The 19,333-nt window shown below is 39.6% G+C and overlaps 1 protein-coding gene across 1 annotated transcript; it reads right to left on the reverse strand.

Annotated features, from left to right (window-relative positions):
• Positions 1 to 6,391: 6,391 nt before the first annotated feature.
• Positions 6,392 to 7,731, reverse strand: LOC101102249 (S-methyl-5'-thioadenosine phosphorylase-like). The gene has a single exon (XM_042255156.2). It carries the CDS (start codon positions 7,663 to 7,665, stop codon positions 6,814 to 6,816), a length of 852 nt encoding a protein of 283 aa, XP_042111090.1. The 5' UTR covers positions 7,666 to 7,731; the 3' UTR covers positions 6,392 to 6,813.
• Positions 7,732 to 19,333: the final 11,602 nt, after the last annotated feature.

Consider the following 19,333-nt stretch of genomic DNA (forward strand, 5'->3'; position numbering starts at 1 on the left):
ATGAAGATGGCAAGCAGAACAAGCTTATATAATGATCATTTAGTTCTTTGTTTTGTAACTACTGACTTTTAAGTCACTTCAATTAGACTGTGAAGTTCATTGGAGGAATTATATTTTTTTACATCAACATTTCCATTTCCTAGTGAGGTCTCTAAGATACAGGAAGGTCTTCCAAAACATTTGCTGAAAAAAAAAATGTAAAAATCTGAAGAGGTCATGACACACATCTATATTTAATCCTATCCTTTTTCCACAATGCTATGTGCCATCTTTTAAAATTTTTCTTAATACAGTCTCCCTATCACAGTTTAAAAGCACACTAAAAAATCTGTCATTTAAAATAATCCTTGGGCAAAACAATTAAGTTATTCATTCATTAACTTGAACTATTTAAGATTTTTTAGAAATGGCTAAACATCCTTCATTCCTGTAAATTGTACCTATTCAGATATATAACTCAGCTCCCTCCTTAAGAAAGAACTTACCCTTCAGCTTCAAATAGTATAGTTTTAGGATCTGTCTCAGCTTTCAAGTGAAACCTATGATCCTCTAAAACAGCCCCTTTTTGATGACTGAGTATAACAGGGAGCTAGGTTTGGCTCAGAGAAGGCAAAGGCACCCCACTCCAGTACTCTTGCCTGGAAAATCCCAGGGACAGAGGAGCCTGGTGGGCTACAGTCCATTGGGTCGCTAAGAGTCGGACACGACTGAGCGACTTCCCTTTCACTTTTCAATTTTCATGCATTGGAGAAGGAAATGGCAACCCACTCCAGTGTTCTTGCCTGGAGAATCCCAGGGACAGAGGAGCCTAGTGGGCTGCTGTCTATGGTGTCGCACAGAGTCAGATATGGCTGAAGCGACTTAGCAGCAGCAGCAGCAGCAGGTTTGGCCAGGTCTGCGTAGTTCTGGATTCCTTTACTGTGTGTGTGCTTAGTCACTCAGTGTCCGACTCTTTGCGACCATGGACCGCAGCCCTCCAGATTCCTGTGTCCATGGGGATTCTCCAGGCAAGAATACTGGAGTGAGTAACCATGCCCTCCTCCAAGGGTTCATCCCAACGCAGGGATCAAACCCAGGTCTCCCGTGTTGCAGGCAGTTTCTTTACCGACTGAACTGCCAGGGAACAACTCTTTTAATGAGAAGGCTTTAAACCTTCCTTTGAACTGTCGAAACTCTGATTTGCATCATAGTATGAGGCTCTGTCTCCCAAGTCTGCTGCTTTCCAACTTTCCTCTCACAGGTATCTGATCAGCAATACTGTCTGAAGGATTTCCAGCCCAATTCTGCATCACTAGCAGCTCATCTTTCACAGGTGTTGCTTACTCCCTGTGTACATCCAACTTCATCTCATTTCCCTCCTAAGGGCATAGAGGCATAAAAATGCCAAATTATGCTTTTGGCTTTTTCAGAGGGATAGTAAGCATGGAATCAGACTGGGGTCTAGCTAGGAAAAAAACTTGAACAATGTATAAGTGAGACCTAACGAGCACAGCCCCTACTGATCTGAGATGAAGCATAAAAATGCATAATTGTGTCTTCTACTTGCTGAGACACTTCATTCTTTCCCCTTTAATGGGGTTCTAGCACTACTGTTATTTGAACCTCACTGTTTCCATTTTCATTTCTTTCCATTGTGTGTGTTCCTGAGGCTTCAAACTCCAGGACCAATATCCACAAGTTGTTTGTATTCAGAGAGGCATCTGTGGGTGAGGAAAGGCAATTTTAGATGTTTTTTCAACTATTTAAGAATGAGAGCAGAAAGATATAGCCACATTTTCTTTTTTAAATATAGACAAAAGCTGCAGCTATGTCAACATTGGAAAAGGTAAATTTATTCAAACACCTAGTAATAAACTGTGAGGAGCATTTTGTACTAAATCAATGGTTCTTAGTTTTTTGGAGACTCAAATACGTTCAAATATGACACAAAATCTATAGACCTAATCCCTAGATAAAAGCATGATTGTTAGAATGAAGAACTTAAGGTTTTGGTTCTACTATGATCCTTTCATTTTGATTAGTGTGGAAGAAGCACAAGCTGGAATCAAGACTGCTGGGAGAAATATCAATAACCTCAGATATGCAGATGACACCACCTTTATGTCAGAAAGTGAAGAGGAACTAAAAAGCCTCTTGATGAAAGTGAAAGAGGAGAGTGAAAAAGTTGGCTTAAAGCTCAACATTCAGAAAATGAAGATCATGGCATCTGGTCCCATCACTTCATGGGAAATGGATGGGGAAACAGTGGAAACAGTGTCAGACTTTATTTTTGGGGGCTCCAAAATCACTGCAGATGGTGACTGCAGCCATGAAATTAAAAGACACTTACTCCTTGGAAGGAAAGTTATGACCAACCTAGATAGCATATTCAAAAGCAGAGACATTACTTTGCCGACTAAGGTCCGTCTAGTCAAGGCTATGGTTTTTCCTGTGGTCATGTATGGATGTGAGAGTTGGACTGTGAAGAAGGCTGTGTGCCAAAGAATTGATGCTGTTGAACTGTGGTGTTGGAGAAGACTCTTGCGAGTCCCTTGGACTGCAAGGAGATCCAACCAGTCCATTCTAAAGGAGATCAGTCTTGGGTGTTCTTTGGAAGAACTGATGCTACAGCTGAAACTCCAGTACTTTGGCCACCTCATGCGAAGAGCTGACTCATTGGAAAATACCCTGATGCTGGGAAGGATTGGGGGCAGGTGGAGAATGGGACAACAGAGGATGAGATGGCTGGAAGGCATCGCTGACTCAATGGACGTGAGTTTGAGTGAACTCCGGGAGTTGTTGATAGATAGGGAGGCCTGGCATGGGGTCGCAAAGAGTCGGACATGACTGAGCGACTGAACTGAACTGAACTGATGAGTACATACTAGGATAATATTTTGCTGTATAAATGCATGCTTTTTACTCCCAGTCATTAATTTTACCCTTTATTCTACAAACAAAATGACTTTGAAATTATGACTTTGTGAAATTTTCAACAAAATAAATACATAAGCACATTAATACATATATATATGTATCTGTGTGTATATGTGTGTGGTGGGGGAGGGGGGTTATAATTTAGTTGCTAAGGCATGTTTGACTCTTGTGACTCTATGGAATATAGCCCTCCAGCTTCCTCTGTCCATGGGATTCTCCAGGCAAGAATACTAGAGTGGTTGCCATTTCCTTCTCCAGGGGATCTCCCCAACCCAGGGATCGAACCTGGGTCTCCTACATTTCAGGCAGACTCTTTACTAAGTAAGCCACCTGGGAAGCCTATATATATATATATATATATATATATGTGTATGTGTGTGTGTGTGTGTGTGTGTGTGTTATATATATATATATTTACATATATATATATACACACATATATATATACACACACATATACATATACATATTTTCAAGGCAAGAGTACTAGAGTGGGTTGTCATTTCCTTCTCAAGGAATCTTTCCAACCCAGGGATCGAACCCAGGTCTCTCCCATTGTAGACAGACGCTTTACCATCTGAGCCACCAGGGAAGTCCATATATACATATATTTTTTTAGTATTTAGTTTTTCAAAGCTGGTTTCTTGGTTTGAACAATGTATTTGACAGAATACCTGCCTACCCAATTTTTTTTCATCTTATAGCAGATGAAAATTCCTAGTGAACTTGGAAGAAAACAAAATTAGAGAAGTCAGTATATGTGACTAACAGTGAAACTCCCCATCCAAAGGGAAGAGAAGGGGAGAACAACAAACATTTTCTGAAAAAAATCCAAGCACTTGACTACACGGTAAAGAAGTAAATACAAGTATATGTAAAAATGTCAAATATGCCAAGGCACTGAAATCTCTTTCAAATCTAAGAATGTTATTCTATTTTGAATAGAAGTGATTCCTGGTAACTGACTGAACTAATGCTGTATAACAGGTACCACCCCCCCTCAGGTGAAATAGCTTAAACAAAACCTTTGGTGTAGCTCATGATTCTGAGGGTGAGAAACATAGTCTGGGATCAACGGAATGGTTCTTCAGGTTTCAGCTGAGCTCTCATGCCTCTTTAATCAGCAGCAGTGGGGACAGTCAGGTTCAGAGGCTTCGCTGGTGTTGTCTGGGCTCTTTCTCATACATGGGACATCAGAGAGGCCAGGAGAGTTGACACACCTCTGAAGCGTAGAGTTGGCCACCTTCCAGCCAGCTAGGGCTGTAAACAGAGGTGGGGGCTCCAGAGAGAACAAAGGAATTGTACGAAAGGCCTGTTGGGAACTCAAGTTGGAACTGAAAACCTGTTATTTCCACTACATTTATTTGCCAGAGGAAGTTACAAAGCCAGTGAAGATTCAAGGAGATGGTAATAATAATAATAAACTACCCTGTGATGGTAGAGGCCACAAAGTCACAATACAAAGATAGATTATGAACCAGAGAACAGTGAAGGATTGTGGCCATTTACACAATCTATATCATTTAACAAATGATTTGGTTCTCCAAAGAAGACATACAGATGGCTAACAAACACATGAAAAGATGCTCAACATCACTCATTATCAGAGAAAAGCAAATCAAAACCACAATGAGATACCATTTCACACCAGTCAGAATAGCTGTGATCCAAAAGTCTACAAGCAATAAATGCTGGAGAGGGTGTGGAGAAAAGGGAACCTTCTTACACTGTTGGTGGGAATGCAAACTAGGACAGCCACTATGGAGAACAGCGTGGAGATTCCTTAAAAAATTGCAAATAGAACTGCCTTATGTCCCAGCAATCCCACTGCTGGGCATACACACCAAGGAAACCAGAATTGAAAGAGACATGTGTACCCCAATGTTCATCGCAGCACTGTTTATAATAGCCAGGACATGGAAGCAACCTAGATGTCCATCAGCAGATGAATGGATAAGAAAGCTGTGGTACATATACACAATGGAATATTACTCAGCCATTAAAAAGAATACATTTGAATCAGTTCTAATGAGGTGGATGAAACTGGAGCCTATTATACAGAGTGAAGTAAGCCAGAAAGAAAACCACCAATACAGTACACTAATGCATATATATGGAATTTAGAAAGATGGTAACAATAACCCTCAATGCGAGACAGCAAAAGAAACACAGATGTATAGAACAGACTTTTGGACTCTGTAGGAGAGGGAGAGGGTGGAATGATTTGGGAGAATGGCATTGAAACATGTATAATATCATATAAGAAACAAATTGCCAGTCTATGTTTGATGCATGATACAGGATGCTTGGGGCTGGTGCACTGGGATAACCCAGAGGGATAGTACGGAGAGGGAGGTGGGAGAGGGTTCAGGATTGGGAACACGTGTACACCCGTGGTGGGTTTATGTTGATGTATGGCAAAACCAATACAATATTGTAAAGTAACTAGCCTCCAATTAAAATAAATAAATTTAAATTTAAAAATAAATAAATAAATAAATAAAATCATCTTGAGCTCAAAATAAAAACACAACACTATGTGCCTCTATTTTACAATGACTTGTACCATCATATCTACTTCTTACAGATAAATAGAAAAATTTGTCATTAGAGGCCCAGTGAGCACTGTGGTCTTTTGAAGTATAATGTTAACTAGCTCACCATAGTATTTGCATTCAAGTGCCCTCATAGAGTCTTTTATTTTTTATTTTTTTAAGCTTCCATTTTTTTATTTAAAAAAAATCAACTCATGTAAAATAATTCATCAAATCATAAACAGGTGTAGAAATAAAACGTCAAATATCAGTTTTAAAAATATCTGACACACTATAATGTGTGTATATGGTCTCTTAAATAATTTAAGATTAGCTCCATATTAAACACTCAGCTTTTCTTACATTGTTGCAAACCTAAATATTGTTCTAACCATACAGTCATTAATGGTCTTTTTAACAATATAAAGATGGAACTCAAACAGAACTCCTCTTGGCAGTGCCATCTTAACTTCTGCTGCATTACCAAAAACAGTGGGTTTTCAAGAACTGGATCTTTCTAAGCCCATTTTTATTTCTAAAACTTCACTATTCGATTATATTCATTGTAGAAAAATGTGAAGAAATGGAAAAATAAAATTAAAAATTATCCAGTATCCCTCTTCCCAAATACAATAACAGAAGAGTGCATATATTTCTTTCTATTCTTTGTACATAACTATGTAGAATTTTAAAACAAAATTAGTACTGTAAAATGCTTACATATCCTCATTCCATATTTACAGCAACAATGTCTTTTGTACATTATGTGAAGCTATGATGTTCAGCTGGCTGCTTCACAATTTAAGAGCTTGACCATGATTTACCTTCATTTGTTAGATATTCAGATTGTTTTGAATATTTGCTATGATAACTATGTTATACATCCTTCTTTATTCATAATTATTTATATGTATCTCTGATAATTCCTTAAAGATAAATTCCTAGGAGTTTAACCAGCACAAAGAGTATTTTTTAAGCCTTTGATACATTTTACCAAACTTCCCTCCAAAAAGATTATACCAACTTACAGTCACACCAGTAAATAGTCTAAGAGCTTTTCTTCTTCAAATTCCTTGGCAGCATAGGAATATTACTGACTACCTTTATTGTTACAAATTTAAAAGGGGAATGGTGAAAGGTGTCTTTTTTTTTCTTTTCTGGAAGTGTAATTTGCTTTCCTTCAATTATCTGAAGCAGTCCAAGTCTTTGAGAAGGCATTTCTGATGAGTGCAATGTCTTATCACTTCTTCCTTGGGCAGCAAGGGGATGAAAGCTGCATATCTTTTCTATGTTTTCTCAAGCAGGAATTCCCAAAAGGACTGGAATTTCAAAGTCTCCTGGTCTTCTGAGCAGCCATGCTATTTTAATGTCTTGGTAACAAAACAGAAAACTGGGCCATTTTCTTCATGTTATGGAGGGTTTCTGACCATTCCATGGATCCTATCTGAGGTATGGTAGTGAGAAGTAAGCTTTTGGCTTTATTGGCATTTTCTTTCAGGGTCTTTAAGACCCGGTCCACTGAAACCACTTCCTCATGCTCCTTCCAGCAATCATAATCTGTCGCCATGGCGATACTTGCGTAGCAAATTCCCGCCTCCTTAGCAAGAACCACCTCTGGAACTGTGGTCATGTTGATAACATCCGCCCCCCAGGTTTGGAACATGATGCTTTCTGCCCGGGAGCTGAAACGAGGCCCCTCAATGGTGATCACTGTCCCTTTTGAGTGGCACCGGAGTCCTAGCTTCTTAGCAGTCTCTATGAGGACCTCTCTTGTTTTAGGGCAGAATGGCTCAGCCATTGGAATATGGCACACTCCTCTGGCACAGGAATGATTTCCATCATAGAAGGTCTGAAGCCTTCTGGTAGTCCTGTCAATGAACTGATCAATAATGATGATATCGCCAGGCTGAATCTCTTCCTTCAAGGAACCGCAAGCTGTGGTCACGATGACATGTGTGCAACCCTCCTCCTTGAGAGCCCAGATGTTCACCTGATAGTTGACTTTCGAAGGCATGATGGTGTGTTGCCACCCATACCTTGCAAGGAGGACGCAATCAACATTCTTTATCTTCCCCAAAACTAAGGCATCAGAAGGCTTGCCAAATGGAGTATCCACATATTTTTCGGTTCTTCCTTCTAAGATTTCTGGATCATCCAGGCCTGTTCCACCAATTATTCCAATCTTCACGGCAGCCGGAGTGGCACCTGAGGACATGTCTGGCGAGGAAGGAGCGGCAGCCACGCTCGGGATGGAGGCGGGGAACAGAGCAGCTGCGCGGGTTCATAGAGTCTTTTAGAGTCTATGTCCTACCAGGTTAAATGTCCACATGGAAGTTTAAGTAAAAGTTTCTCAACAATTTCTGGCTGCAATTCTTTCCCTTGCTGGTATCTACAAGGACATCAAAATGGAAACCTAAATCCTATCCCTTGTCTAACATTTGCACAATCTTGGCTTCATGCTCCTCTGGGTGGACCATACCCACATTTGTGGACCTACTCTTTGTGATCTGCTGCAATAACTGATGTGTCTCTCTGTACACAGGTTCAAAGATTAGTGCCACAGTTTTAATATTTTGGAGGATTCTAAGGCCCCTTTGAGAAGCTTATGAAGGCTAGAGATCCTATAAAAATGTATCTATCACACATTGACACAAAATTTTGTACATAATTTTGGGAGGACCACAGACTTCCTAAAACCTACCCATGGACCTTCTAAGAGTCTATGGACCCCATTTAGAGAAACATCCTCTAGATTATGGCAACATGTGCCATGGCATTCAGCTAATAGAATCAGAGGCAGCAGGAGAGCATACGGGAGCAGTCAGAGGTAACCGGCAGGCACAGCCAGCAAGTTCTGCCCTCCTGAATGATGAATGTTCAGACATGATTTATTCCAGGAGAGAGAAATCCCTGGTTTTTCTCCTCAAATGTGAAAAAACAAAAACAAAAACAAAAGCAGAAGCAAGCTGGCTAAGTGTGGGTCTCAAGATCAGTAGCAGAATCACCACTTACGATCATGGCAGAAAAACAGTCCCTTAGGCCGTATAGTAAGTTCCCTACATACAAACGAGTTCTTCTCTGAAAGAATGGTCGTAAGTCCAATTTGTTTGTAAGTCAAACAAAGTTAGGCTAGGTACCCAACTAACATAATAAGTTATATAGTACTGTGCTGAAAAAGGTTTATGATACTTTTCACACAAATAATACATAAGAAGCAAACAAAAACTAAAATATTTTTAACCTTCTGGTACAGAACCTTGAAAAGTAGAATAGCACAGTACAACAACTGGCATACAAAGGCTGGCATCAAGTGAAAAGGCAAGAAGAGTTACTGACTGGAAGAGGAGGTGGGGCATGGTAGAGCTGAAGGATAGTCAGCAATAGGAGACAGAGGGCAAGCTGCAATTTCATTCACTCCTGAAGTTGATGGCGCAGGTTCTGGTTCCTTGCTAGATTCAATTCTATCTGCCCTCTTAGGAAAACAATCCAGTGAGATACGTTCTCATCTTTGAAAACACGTAACTTGAAGGTTCGTATGTAGGGGACTTACTGTACTCTTCTGTCCATCGAGAAGGTAGAACTTGGAGCATTTTGAGTGATGACAACTTTGAACCAGGACACTTCCTCTGCTAAGAGGCAAAATCATGTCAAAGATTTGCTTCAAAAGAATCCAGGGTGAAGGAACATACAGATGCAAGAAAATGCTTCCAAGGATGAAAGGGTTACCTACTCCAGTGTTCCTGCCTGGTGAAGCCCATGGACAGAGGAGCTTGGTGGGCTACGGTCCATGGGGTCACAAAGAGTCAGACACAACTGAGCATCATGGATGCAAAGCAGTTGGAATAAAGAGATTTTTTTATATCCTATTTTAGTCTTTTCTACATGACCACACTATCTCTTCAGCGTCTCTATCTCAATTTAAAAGAACCTTCCCTAAGTTTTTTTATTCATTCAAGGAGGTTATAAAAATTTTTCAGTGTTAATATTGGTTAAAACATAGCTTGCATCACCATCAGTCTATGAGCTCTCCCAGGCTGCTTTAGGGCTACTGACAAGTGAGACACTGCTAGGAGGCACCTTGCTCTTTGTTCTCAGCCTATCACATTGCCTGCTGCCTTCCCTGTCTCCTAGGCCCTGTCAGTCAGGCAATAAATACAAACACCAGTTGATGACCAGTGATAACACAGTATTGGCTTCCCAAGTGGTGCAGTGGTAAAGAATCCACCTGAAATGCGGGAGACCTGGGTTCGATCCCGGGGTTGGGAAGATCCCTTGGACAAGGGAACGGCTACCCACTCCAGTATTCTGGCATGGAGAATTCCATGGACTTTATAGTCCATAGGGTTGCAAAGATTCAAACACTACTGAGCAACTTTCACTTTCATACACACACATATATATTTGTTAGACTGATTCCACAAAGAAATTTCAGGACTACATAATATAAAGTAGGATAACATGGATACCTAAAGTGTGCGTGTGTATATATATGTATATATATGTGATATATACATAGGAATATTATAAACATATATATTTATGTATATATATCCCCTCTGTAGATATTCTTTCACAAAGAATTTTCAATAATGTATCTCTGATATAAAGTAGGAAGGACTAGAATTTTCCAGAGGAGGGGAAAGCTATGAAAACAGCAGTAACATTCTAGAACCAGAATCAAATGACCTAGGTTTGAATCCTGACACCAATGTTTATCACCAGTACAACTTTAAACAGTTTTATGTTTGTGCCCAATTTTCTTAACTTGAAAGTCATTTAAAATAATACCTAACTTCTAGTGAAGAATAAATGAAAACTTTAAATGCCTAGTATTCCCATAAGACAACAACCCAAAACCTGTGGGACACTATAAAAGTAGTGCTAAGAGGAAAGTTCATAGCAATACAGGCATACCTCAAGAAACAAGAAAAAAGTCAAATAAATAACCTAACTCTACAACTAAAGCAATAGAAAAGGAAGAATTGGAGAACCCCAGAGTTAGTAGAAGGAAAGAAATCTTAAAAATTAGGGCAGAAATAAATGCAAAAGAAACAAAAGAGACCATAGCAAAAATCAACAAAGCCAAAAGCTGGTTCTTTGAAAGGATAAATAAAATTGACAAACCATTAGCCAGACTCATCAAGAAGCAAAGAGAGAAAAATCAAATCAATAAAATTAGAAATGAAAATGGAGAGATCACAACAGACAACACAGAAATACAAAGGATCATAAGAGACTACTATCAGCAGTTGTATGCCAATAAAATGGACAACGTGGAAGAAATGGACAAATTCTTAGAAAAGTACAATTTTCCAAAACTGAACCAGGAAGAAATAGAAAATCTTAACAGACCCATCACAAGCACGGAAATTGATACTGTAATCAGAAATCTTCCAGCAAACAAAAGCCCAGGTCCAGACGGCTTCACAGCTGAATTCTACCAAAAATTTCGAGAAGAGCTACCACCTATCCTCCTCAAACTCTTCCAGAAATTGCAGAGGAAGGTAAACTTCCAAACTCATTCTATGAGGCCACCCTAATACCAAAACCTGACAAAGATGTCACAAAAAAAGAAAATTACAGGCCAATATCACTGATGAACATAGATGCAAAAATCCTCAACAAAATTCTAGCAATCAGAATCCAACAACACATTAAAAAGATCATACACCATGACCAAGTGGGCTTTATCCCAGGGATGCAAGGATTCTTCAACATCTGCAAATCAATCAATGTAATTCACCACATTAACAAATTGAAAAATAAAAACCATATGATTATCTCAGTAGATGCAGAGAAGGCCTTTGACAAAATTCAACATCCATTTATGATAAAAACTCTCCAGAAAGCAGGAATAGAAGGAACATACCTCAACATAATAAAAGCTATCTATGACAAACCCACAGCAAACATTATCCTCAATGGTGAAAAATTGAAAGCATTTCCCTAAAGTCAGGAACAAGACAAGGGTGTCCACTTTCACCGCTACTATTCCACATAGTTCTGGAAGTTTGGGCCACAGCAATCAGAGCAGAAAAAGAAATAAAAGGAATTCAAATTGGAAAAGAAGAAGTAAAACTCTCACTGTTTGCAGATGACATGATCCTCTACATGGAAAACCCTAAAGACTCCACCAGAAAATTACTAGAGCTCATCAATGAATATAGTAAAGTTGCAGGATATAAAATCAACACACAGAAATCCCTTGCATTCCTATACACGAATAATGAGAAAGTAGAAAAAGAAATTAAGGAAATAATTCCATTCACCATTGCAACAAAAAGAATAAAATACTTAGGAATATATCTACCTAAAGAAACTAAAGACCTATATATAGAAAACTATAAAACACTGATCAAAGAAATCAAAGAGGACACTAATAGATGGAGAAATACACCATGTTCATGGATTGGAAGAATCAATATAGTGAAAATGAGTATACTACCCAAAGCAATTTACAAATTCAATGCAATCCCTATCAAGCTACCAGCCATATTTTTCACAGAACTAGAACAAATAATTTCAAGATTTGTATGGAAATACAAAAAACCTCGAATAGCCAAAGCAATCTTGAGAAAGAAGAATGGAACTGGAGGAATCAACTTGCCTGACTTCAGGCTCTACTACAAAGCCACAGTCATCAAGACAGTATGGTACTGGCACAAAGACAGACATACAGATCAATGGAACAAAATAGAAAGCCCAGAGATAAATCCACACACCTATGGACACCTTATCTTTGACAAAGGAGGCAAGAATATACAATGGAGTAAAGACAATCTCTTTAACAAGTGGTGCTGGAAAACTGGTCAACCACTTGTAAAAGAATGAAACTAGATCACTTTCTAACACCGCACACAAAAATAAACTCAAAATGGATTAAAGATCTAAATGTAAGATCAGAAACTATAAAACTCCTAGAGGAGAACATAGGCAAAACACTCTGTGACATAAATCACAGCAGGATCCTCTATGATCCACCTCCCAGAATGCTGGAAATATAAGCAAAAATAAACAAATGGGATCTAATTAAAATTAAAAGCTTCTGCACAACAAAGGAAACTATAAGCAAGGTGAAAAGACAGCCTTCTGAATGGGAGAAAATAATAGCAAATGAAGCAACTGACAAACAACTAATCTCAAAAATATACAAGCAACTTATGCAGCTCAATTCCAGAAAAATAAATGACCCAATCAAAAAATGGGCCAAAGAACTAAATAGACATTTCTCCAAAGAAGACATACGGATGGCTAACAAACACATGAAAAGATGCTCAACATCACTCATTATCAGAGAAATGCAAATCAAAACCACAATGAGGTACCACTTCACACCAGTCAGAATGGCTGCGATCCAAAAATCTGCAAGCAATAAATGCTGGAGAGGGTGTGGAGAAAAGGGAACCCTCCTACACTGTTGGTGGGAATGCAAACTAGGACAGCCACTATGGAGAACAGTGTGGAGATTCCTTAAAAATTGCAAATAGAACTACCTTATGCCCCAGCATTCCCACTGCTGGGCATACACACCGAGGAAACCAGAATGGAAAGAGACACATGTACCCCAATGTTCATTGCAGCACTGTTTATAATAGCCAGGACATGGAAACAACCTAGATGTCCATCAGCAGATGAATGGATAAGCAAGCTGTGGTACATATACATAATGGAGTATTACTCAGCCGTTAAAAAGAATTCATTTGAATCAGTTCTGATGAGATGGATGAAACTGGAGCCAATTACACAGAGTGAAGTAAGCCAGAAAGAAAAACATCAATACAGTATACTAACACATATATATGGAATTTAGGAAGATGGCAATGACAACCCTGTATGCAAGACAGGAAAAAAGACACAGATGTGTATAATGGACTTTTGGACTCAGAGGGAGAGGGAGAGGGTGGGATGATTTGGGAGAATGGCATTCTAACATGTATACTATCATGTAAGAATTGAATTGCCAGTCTATGTCTGACGCAGGGTGCAGCATGCTTGGGGCTGGTGCATGGGGATGACCCAGAGAGATGTTGTGGGGAGGGAGGAGGGAGGGAGGTTCATGTTTGGGGATGCATGTAAGAATTAAAGATTTTAAAATTTAAAAAATAAAAAACTAAAATACATGAAAAAAAGAATAAATGAATATATAATATTTAAAACTGAAAAAAAAATCATAGGATGGGGTAATTTGGCTTCTCCTGAAAAACTGCTCTAACTTCCTTTTTTTTAATAATCACAATTAAGCAGCCATTCATGTCTTCCTTTTTATTTCATTTTCCAGAAAATTCAGACCCCACTTGAGGCTCAGTTGTAACAACTAGGCTGAAACTTTGTCATCTTGGAACGTGTAGTTTTCATTTCCCTGATATTAAATTTTTACTGTTATTTACATTTCCCCTCAGTTTCATTTCCTTTGTTAACATGAGCATTTTTATCTCATCTGTTCCCAGTCCTTTGTGGAGCAAAGTCATAGAGGGAGAAAGGAGGGAGGGGAAGGAGGCTGGGGAAAAACTAACATGTTTGTTTCACAAATGCTCACTAAGCATTTGTAAAAATAAGAATATGGTTAATCTGGTTGTCCATAGCTTCTAAAACTGTTGCACTGAGGTGTTCAGTTAACAGACTTTCTATCTGTAGAGTACCTTTACTTCCCCAAAATACTGCGCCCATGAGATGAGAGTCTCACTGGTAACACAGTTCCATTATAGAGTCTTTTCTGGCACTTTCCAGAAGGTACCAGTGAGAGCTAAGAAGAACAGTCTTCCTCCATCTCTTTCTCTCCTTTTATCACAGTTAGGATTATTGAATGTAATACACTGGAGCCTTGCTATAACAACCAATCTTTGCTACCAGCCACATAATTTATTTCCATACCTAGAACTATTCCTGTAAAACATCTATATACTATAGATGGATAGATAAATGGTAAGTGATAGCTGAAAGAAAAATAGTCTAGACCTCAGAGGAATCTAATAATTCAAACTTACTACAGGCAGCCTGAAGATAGTTAACATCTATAGTATTGATTATATCAAGATTTAGTACTCTGGAAAAACCTCATAAAAAAAAACACAACATTTTGCTATCACAGGGGTTTGAGAGAGAGGCAATTAAAATGCAAGAAATGTCAGTATTGTTCATATGAAATTTTAGAAATATTTCCAGGAATAAGACTATTACCTCCTAAGAATGTATGTTTGATTACAAATCTAGCTTCTGAAAAACCAGAGAATACTTTCTTCATTAAAAAGAACAAAAGGCTATATACCCCCTGACAGCAATATGATCCAGGCTTATCCACTTAGTTTTTATGTTATAGCCCTGTAAGTGTTCCCACTGAAGGAGGTGTCAAGCAATGTGACAACCCTGACCAACAGAGGGCTCTGGCATTTCTGAGGACAAACTCTTCCTGCACAGAAAGTCTGGATTAACTTTGGAGCACAGTGATTATAAATACACACCACACATTCTGTCCCTTCCACTCTGCATATTTCTCCTCTCTCTCATTTTTTTTTTTTTTTTGCATAGGCAATCTCACTTTTCCCCAAAGTTTCAAATATTGCTTTCATGCTATAGCTTCCAAATTTACAGCTTTATCCCTGATTGATTTTTCTCTTGAACCCCAAATTCAATATTTCACCCTATCCAGAGAATACTCCACTTGGGTGTCCTGTGTGTGTGTGTGTGTGTGTGTGTGTGTGTGTGTGTGTGCTAAGTGACTTTAGTCATGTCTGACTCTTTGCAACCCTATGGACTGTAGCCCACTAGGCTCCCCTGTCCATGGCATTCTCCAGGCAAGCATACTGCAGTGGGTTGCTGTGCTTTCCTCCAGGGGATCTTCCTGACCCAGGGATAGAAACCACATCTCTATGTCTTCTGCATTGGCAGGCAAGTTCTTTATGAGCCAAATTAACTTATTAGAAGCCAAGCTCCTCTTTTTCCTTGCCCTCCTTCCCTAGCTGTCTCATGAGGAATTCCATCCCCTGCCTGTTTGCTATCAGAGAATCAGCATGACACCCTGCAGACTTGAATGTAGGGAAGAAGCTGGTAGGTTGCACAGGATAGACTCAGGCTTTGCACACCCTGCATCTCCCAGGTGGTTGTTGTTGTTGGTGGTTTTGTTTCATTGTTTTGTTTTCATTTTGTTTTTCGGCTGTGCCACATGGCATATGGGATCTTAGATCCCTCACCAGGGATCAAACACACGCCCCCTGCATTGGAGCCACACAATTTTAACCACGGGACCACCAGGGAAGTCTCCAGATGGTGGTTCTTATTCCCTCCTCTGTGCTCTCAGAGACTCCTACCTATGCCTCTACCAGAGAATATAGCTCAATATTGTGTGGCCATTTATAGCTTTCCCTGTTTGGGGTTTGAGCTCAAAGGATAGAGAAATGTCCTTCTCTCTTAATGTAATCAACTCCCTAGATCATGTTTCTGAATAAACTTTTCTTGAGTCATTTGGCAACTCTTTAGTGAACACCTACTATGTGCTAAGTGAAGGAGCTATAATTGTGACGGTGATAGACTTTGTCTCCACCCTTAAGTGGCTAGGAACATGGGCCAGAAGGGTAAAAGGTTGTTAGCGTGTATGTTCAGATGCTGTAGAAGTACACGAACATGAGGGAAATAGGGATAAGTTGGTACAAGTTTATAAATTAGATGTCCATCGGCAGAAGAATGGACAAGGAAGTTGTGGTATATATACAGAATGAAATACTACTCAGCTATAAAAAGGAATGCATTTGAGCCCATTCTAATGAGGTGGGTGAACCTGGAGCCTATTATATAAGGGGAAGTAAGTCAGAAAGAGAAAGATGAATACTGTATATTAACACATATATATGGAATTCAGAAAGATGGTACTGATGATCCTACATGCAGGGCAACAAGGGAGACACAGACCTAAAGAACAGACTTTTGGGCTCAGTGGGAGAAGGTGAGGGTGGGATGATTTGACAGAATAGCATGGAATCATACACATTACCATGTATAAAATAGATGCCCAGGATAGGGTGCAGAGGGAGGTGGAAGAGGGTTCAGGATGGGGGGAATACAGGTATACCTGTAGCCAATTCATACTGATATACGACAAAGAACATCACCAATATTGTGAAGTAATTATCCTCCAATTAGAAAAATTAGGGCTTCCCACATGGCACTATAATGGCATCTGGTCCCATCACTTCATGGCCAATAGATGGGAAAACAGTGGAAACAGTGTCAGACCTTATTTTTGGGGGCTCCAAAATCACTACAGATGGTGACTGCAGCAATGAAATTAAAAGACGCTTACTTCTTGGAAGAAAAGTTATGACCAACCTAGATACTATATTCAAAAGCAAAGACATTACTTTGACGACTAAGGTCCGTCTAGTCAAGGCTATGGTTTTTCCAGTAGTCATGTATGGATGTGAGAGTTGGACTTTAAAGAAAGCTGAGCACTGAAGAACTGATGCTTTTGAACTGTGGTGCTGGAGAAGGCTCTTGAGAGTCCCTTGGACTGCAAGGAGATTCAACTAGTCCATCCTAAAGGAAATCAATCCTGAATATTCACTGGAAGGACTGATGCTGAAGCTGAAACTCCAATACTTAGGCCACCTGATGCAAAGAACTGGCTCATTTGAAAAGACCCTGATGCTGGGAAAGATTGAAGGCAGGAGGAGAATGGGACAACAGAGGATGAGATGGTTAGATAACATCACCAACTCAATGGACATGAGTTTGAGTAAATTCCGGGAGTTGGCAATGGACAGGGAGGCCTGGTGTGCTGCAGTCCATGGGGTCACAGAGTCAGACACGACTGAGCAACTGAACTGAGCTGACTGAGGTGGCGCTAGTGGTAAAGAACCTGCCTGACAATGCAAGAGATGTAAGGGACATGGGTTCAATCCTCGGGTTGGGAAGACTCCCTGAGTAGGAATTAGCACCCATTCCAGTACTCATTCCTGAAGAATCCCATGGACAGAGGAGCCTGGTGGGGCTATAGCCTATGGTGTTGCAAACTGTTAGACAGGACTGAAGTGACTGAGCACACATACACAAAATAAATAATTAAAAGAAAATTTTAAAAAGGATGAATAAGGTCTGAGTATAACATAGTGACTATAGTTAGTAATACTACACTGTATGATTGAAATTTGCTGAGAGTAGAATTTAAATGTTATCACACACACAAAGCAAATATGTAGGGTGATAGATGGTCTTCCCAGGTGGCTTGGTAGGTAAAGATTCTACCTGCAATGTAGGAGACACAGGAGATGCAGGTTTGATGCCCAGGTTGGGAAGATCCCCTGAAGAAAGAACTGGCAACCTATTCCAATATTCTTTCCTGGGGAATCCCATGGACAGAGAGAGGAGCCTGGTGGGCTACAGTCCATGGGGTCACAAAGAGTTGGATAAGGCTGAAGTGACGGAGCATGCAGGGTGATAGATGTGCTAATTGACTTTATGGAGGGCTTCCTTTCACAACGTATGCTTGCATGTTCAATCACTCAGTCATGGCCGACTCTTTGTGACCCCGTGAACTGTAACTCGCCAGGCTCCTCTGTCCATGGAAATCTTCAGACAAGAATACCAGAGTGGGTCACCATGCCCTCCTCCAGGGTATCTTGCCGACCCAAGGACTGAACTCCTATGTCTCCTGGATTACAGGTGGATTATTTCACTGTTGAGCCATTGGGGAAACTCCTTCACAAAGCATACATATGTCAAATTATCACATTGTACACTTCAAATATCTTACAACCTTTTTAGTCAAGATACCTCGAGAAAGATGGAGAGGAAAAAGGACTTGAGAAATTACTTAATCACCAGGAAGAAAGAACAGAAAACACAGCTAGGACTAGGGTTAGGCAAGCTAGTTGCTTAGAGCACAAAACTGAAGGAGGCTTTGATGCTTATATCCAGCAAGCTTAGGGTCAGGACCTGAATGAGCCCTTCCTTACATACTGTTTCCTGGGTGCCTCACTCTAGTCCTGACCCTGATGGGAAACTTAAGATCTGCCTATAAATACTGAGTCCTTTGTAAAAGTATTCCAGGTTGGTAGGTAGTATTTTATAGCACCTGGGCAGATTCTTTCTATTAAAGGAAGTGCTTGAGATATTAAGCATAACCACTTCAGCTTGATTGGTTGCTGTGGTGATCAAAACCACCACAAATATAGGAATAATAAAAATTGGGGTAAACAGATGTGTTTATACAATATTAGTAGTGATGGTGCTCTGTGACAACCTAGAGAGATAGGATGGGGAGGGCGTTGGGAAGGGAGTTCAGGATGCAGGGGACACATGTATACCCATGGCTGATTCATGTTGATGTATGGCAAAGACCACCACAATGTTGTAAAGTAACTATTCTCAAATTAAAACAAATATTTTTTTTAAAAAAAGTTTAGAATGGTGCAGGCACACTGGGAATATTCAATGAATGCTGTTGTTATTATTTTTTAATTCTTCTAGCTGTCCTTAGCAGATATACTCAAAACACATATTCCTATGGAGAATAATAGGTTGACCACCAAGACTGTCAATTTGAGATCAGAGATCTTAAGAATTAGTTGAGATATTTATAGAACTACTTTCAGGACATCCTGCATAGACTCTTAAAACTCTTCAAAGGATCACAATTGCCCTCAAGAAAAAAAACCCAGCAGCAGCATCATGAGTCATAAGATTCCAAAAGAGGTTCAGATTGCATGTCTAACTGCAATTCTTGCCACTCAGGTGACTTATTTTGATTGTGGAAAGGAACCCTAATCATTTTATGGTGTTGTCTCCTTAGTATAAATTCTATAAATATTGTCTCTATCAATGAGTATAAGGAAATAAAAATAATGACATATAGTCTTACTCTCTGTATCAATTCACTATCATTCTTGTTGTTC

This window comes from Ovis aries, chromosome 10 (assembly GCF_016772045.2).
Source record: "Ovis aries strain OAR_USU_Benz2616 breed Rambouillet chromosome 10, ARS-UI_Ramb_v3.0, whole genome shotgun sequence".
NCBI lineage: Eukaryota > Metazoa > Chordata > Mammalia > Artiodactyla > Bovidae > Ovis > Ovis aries.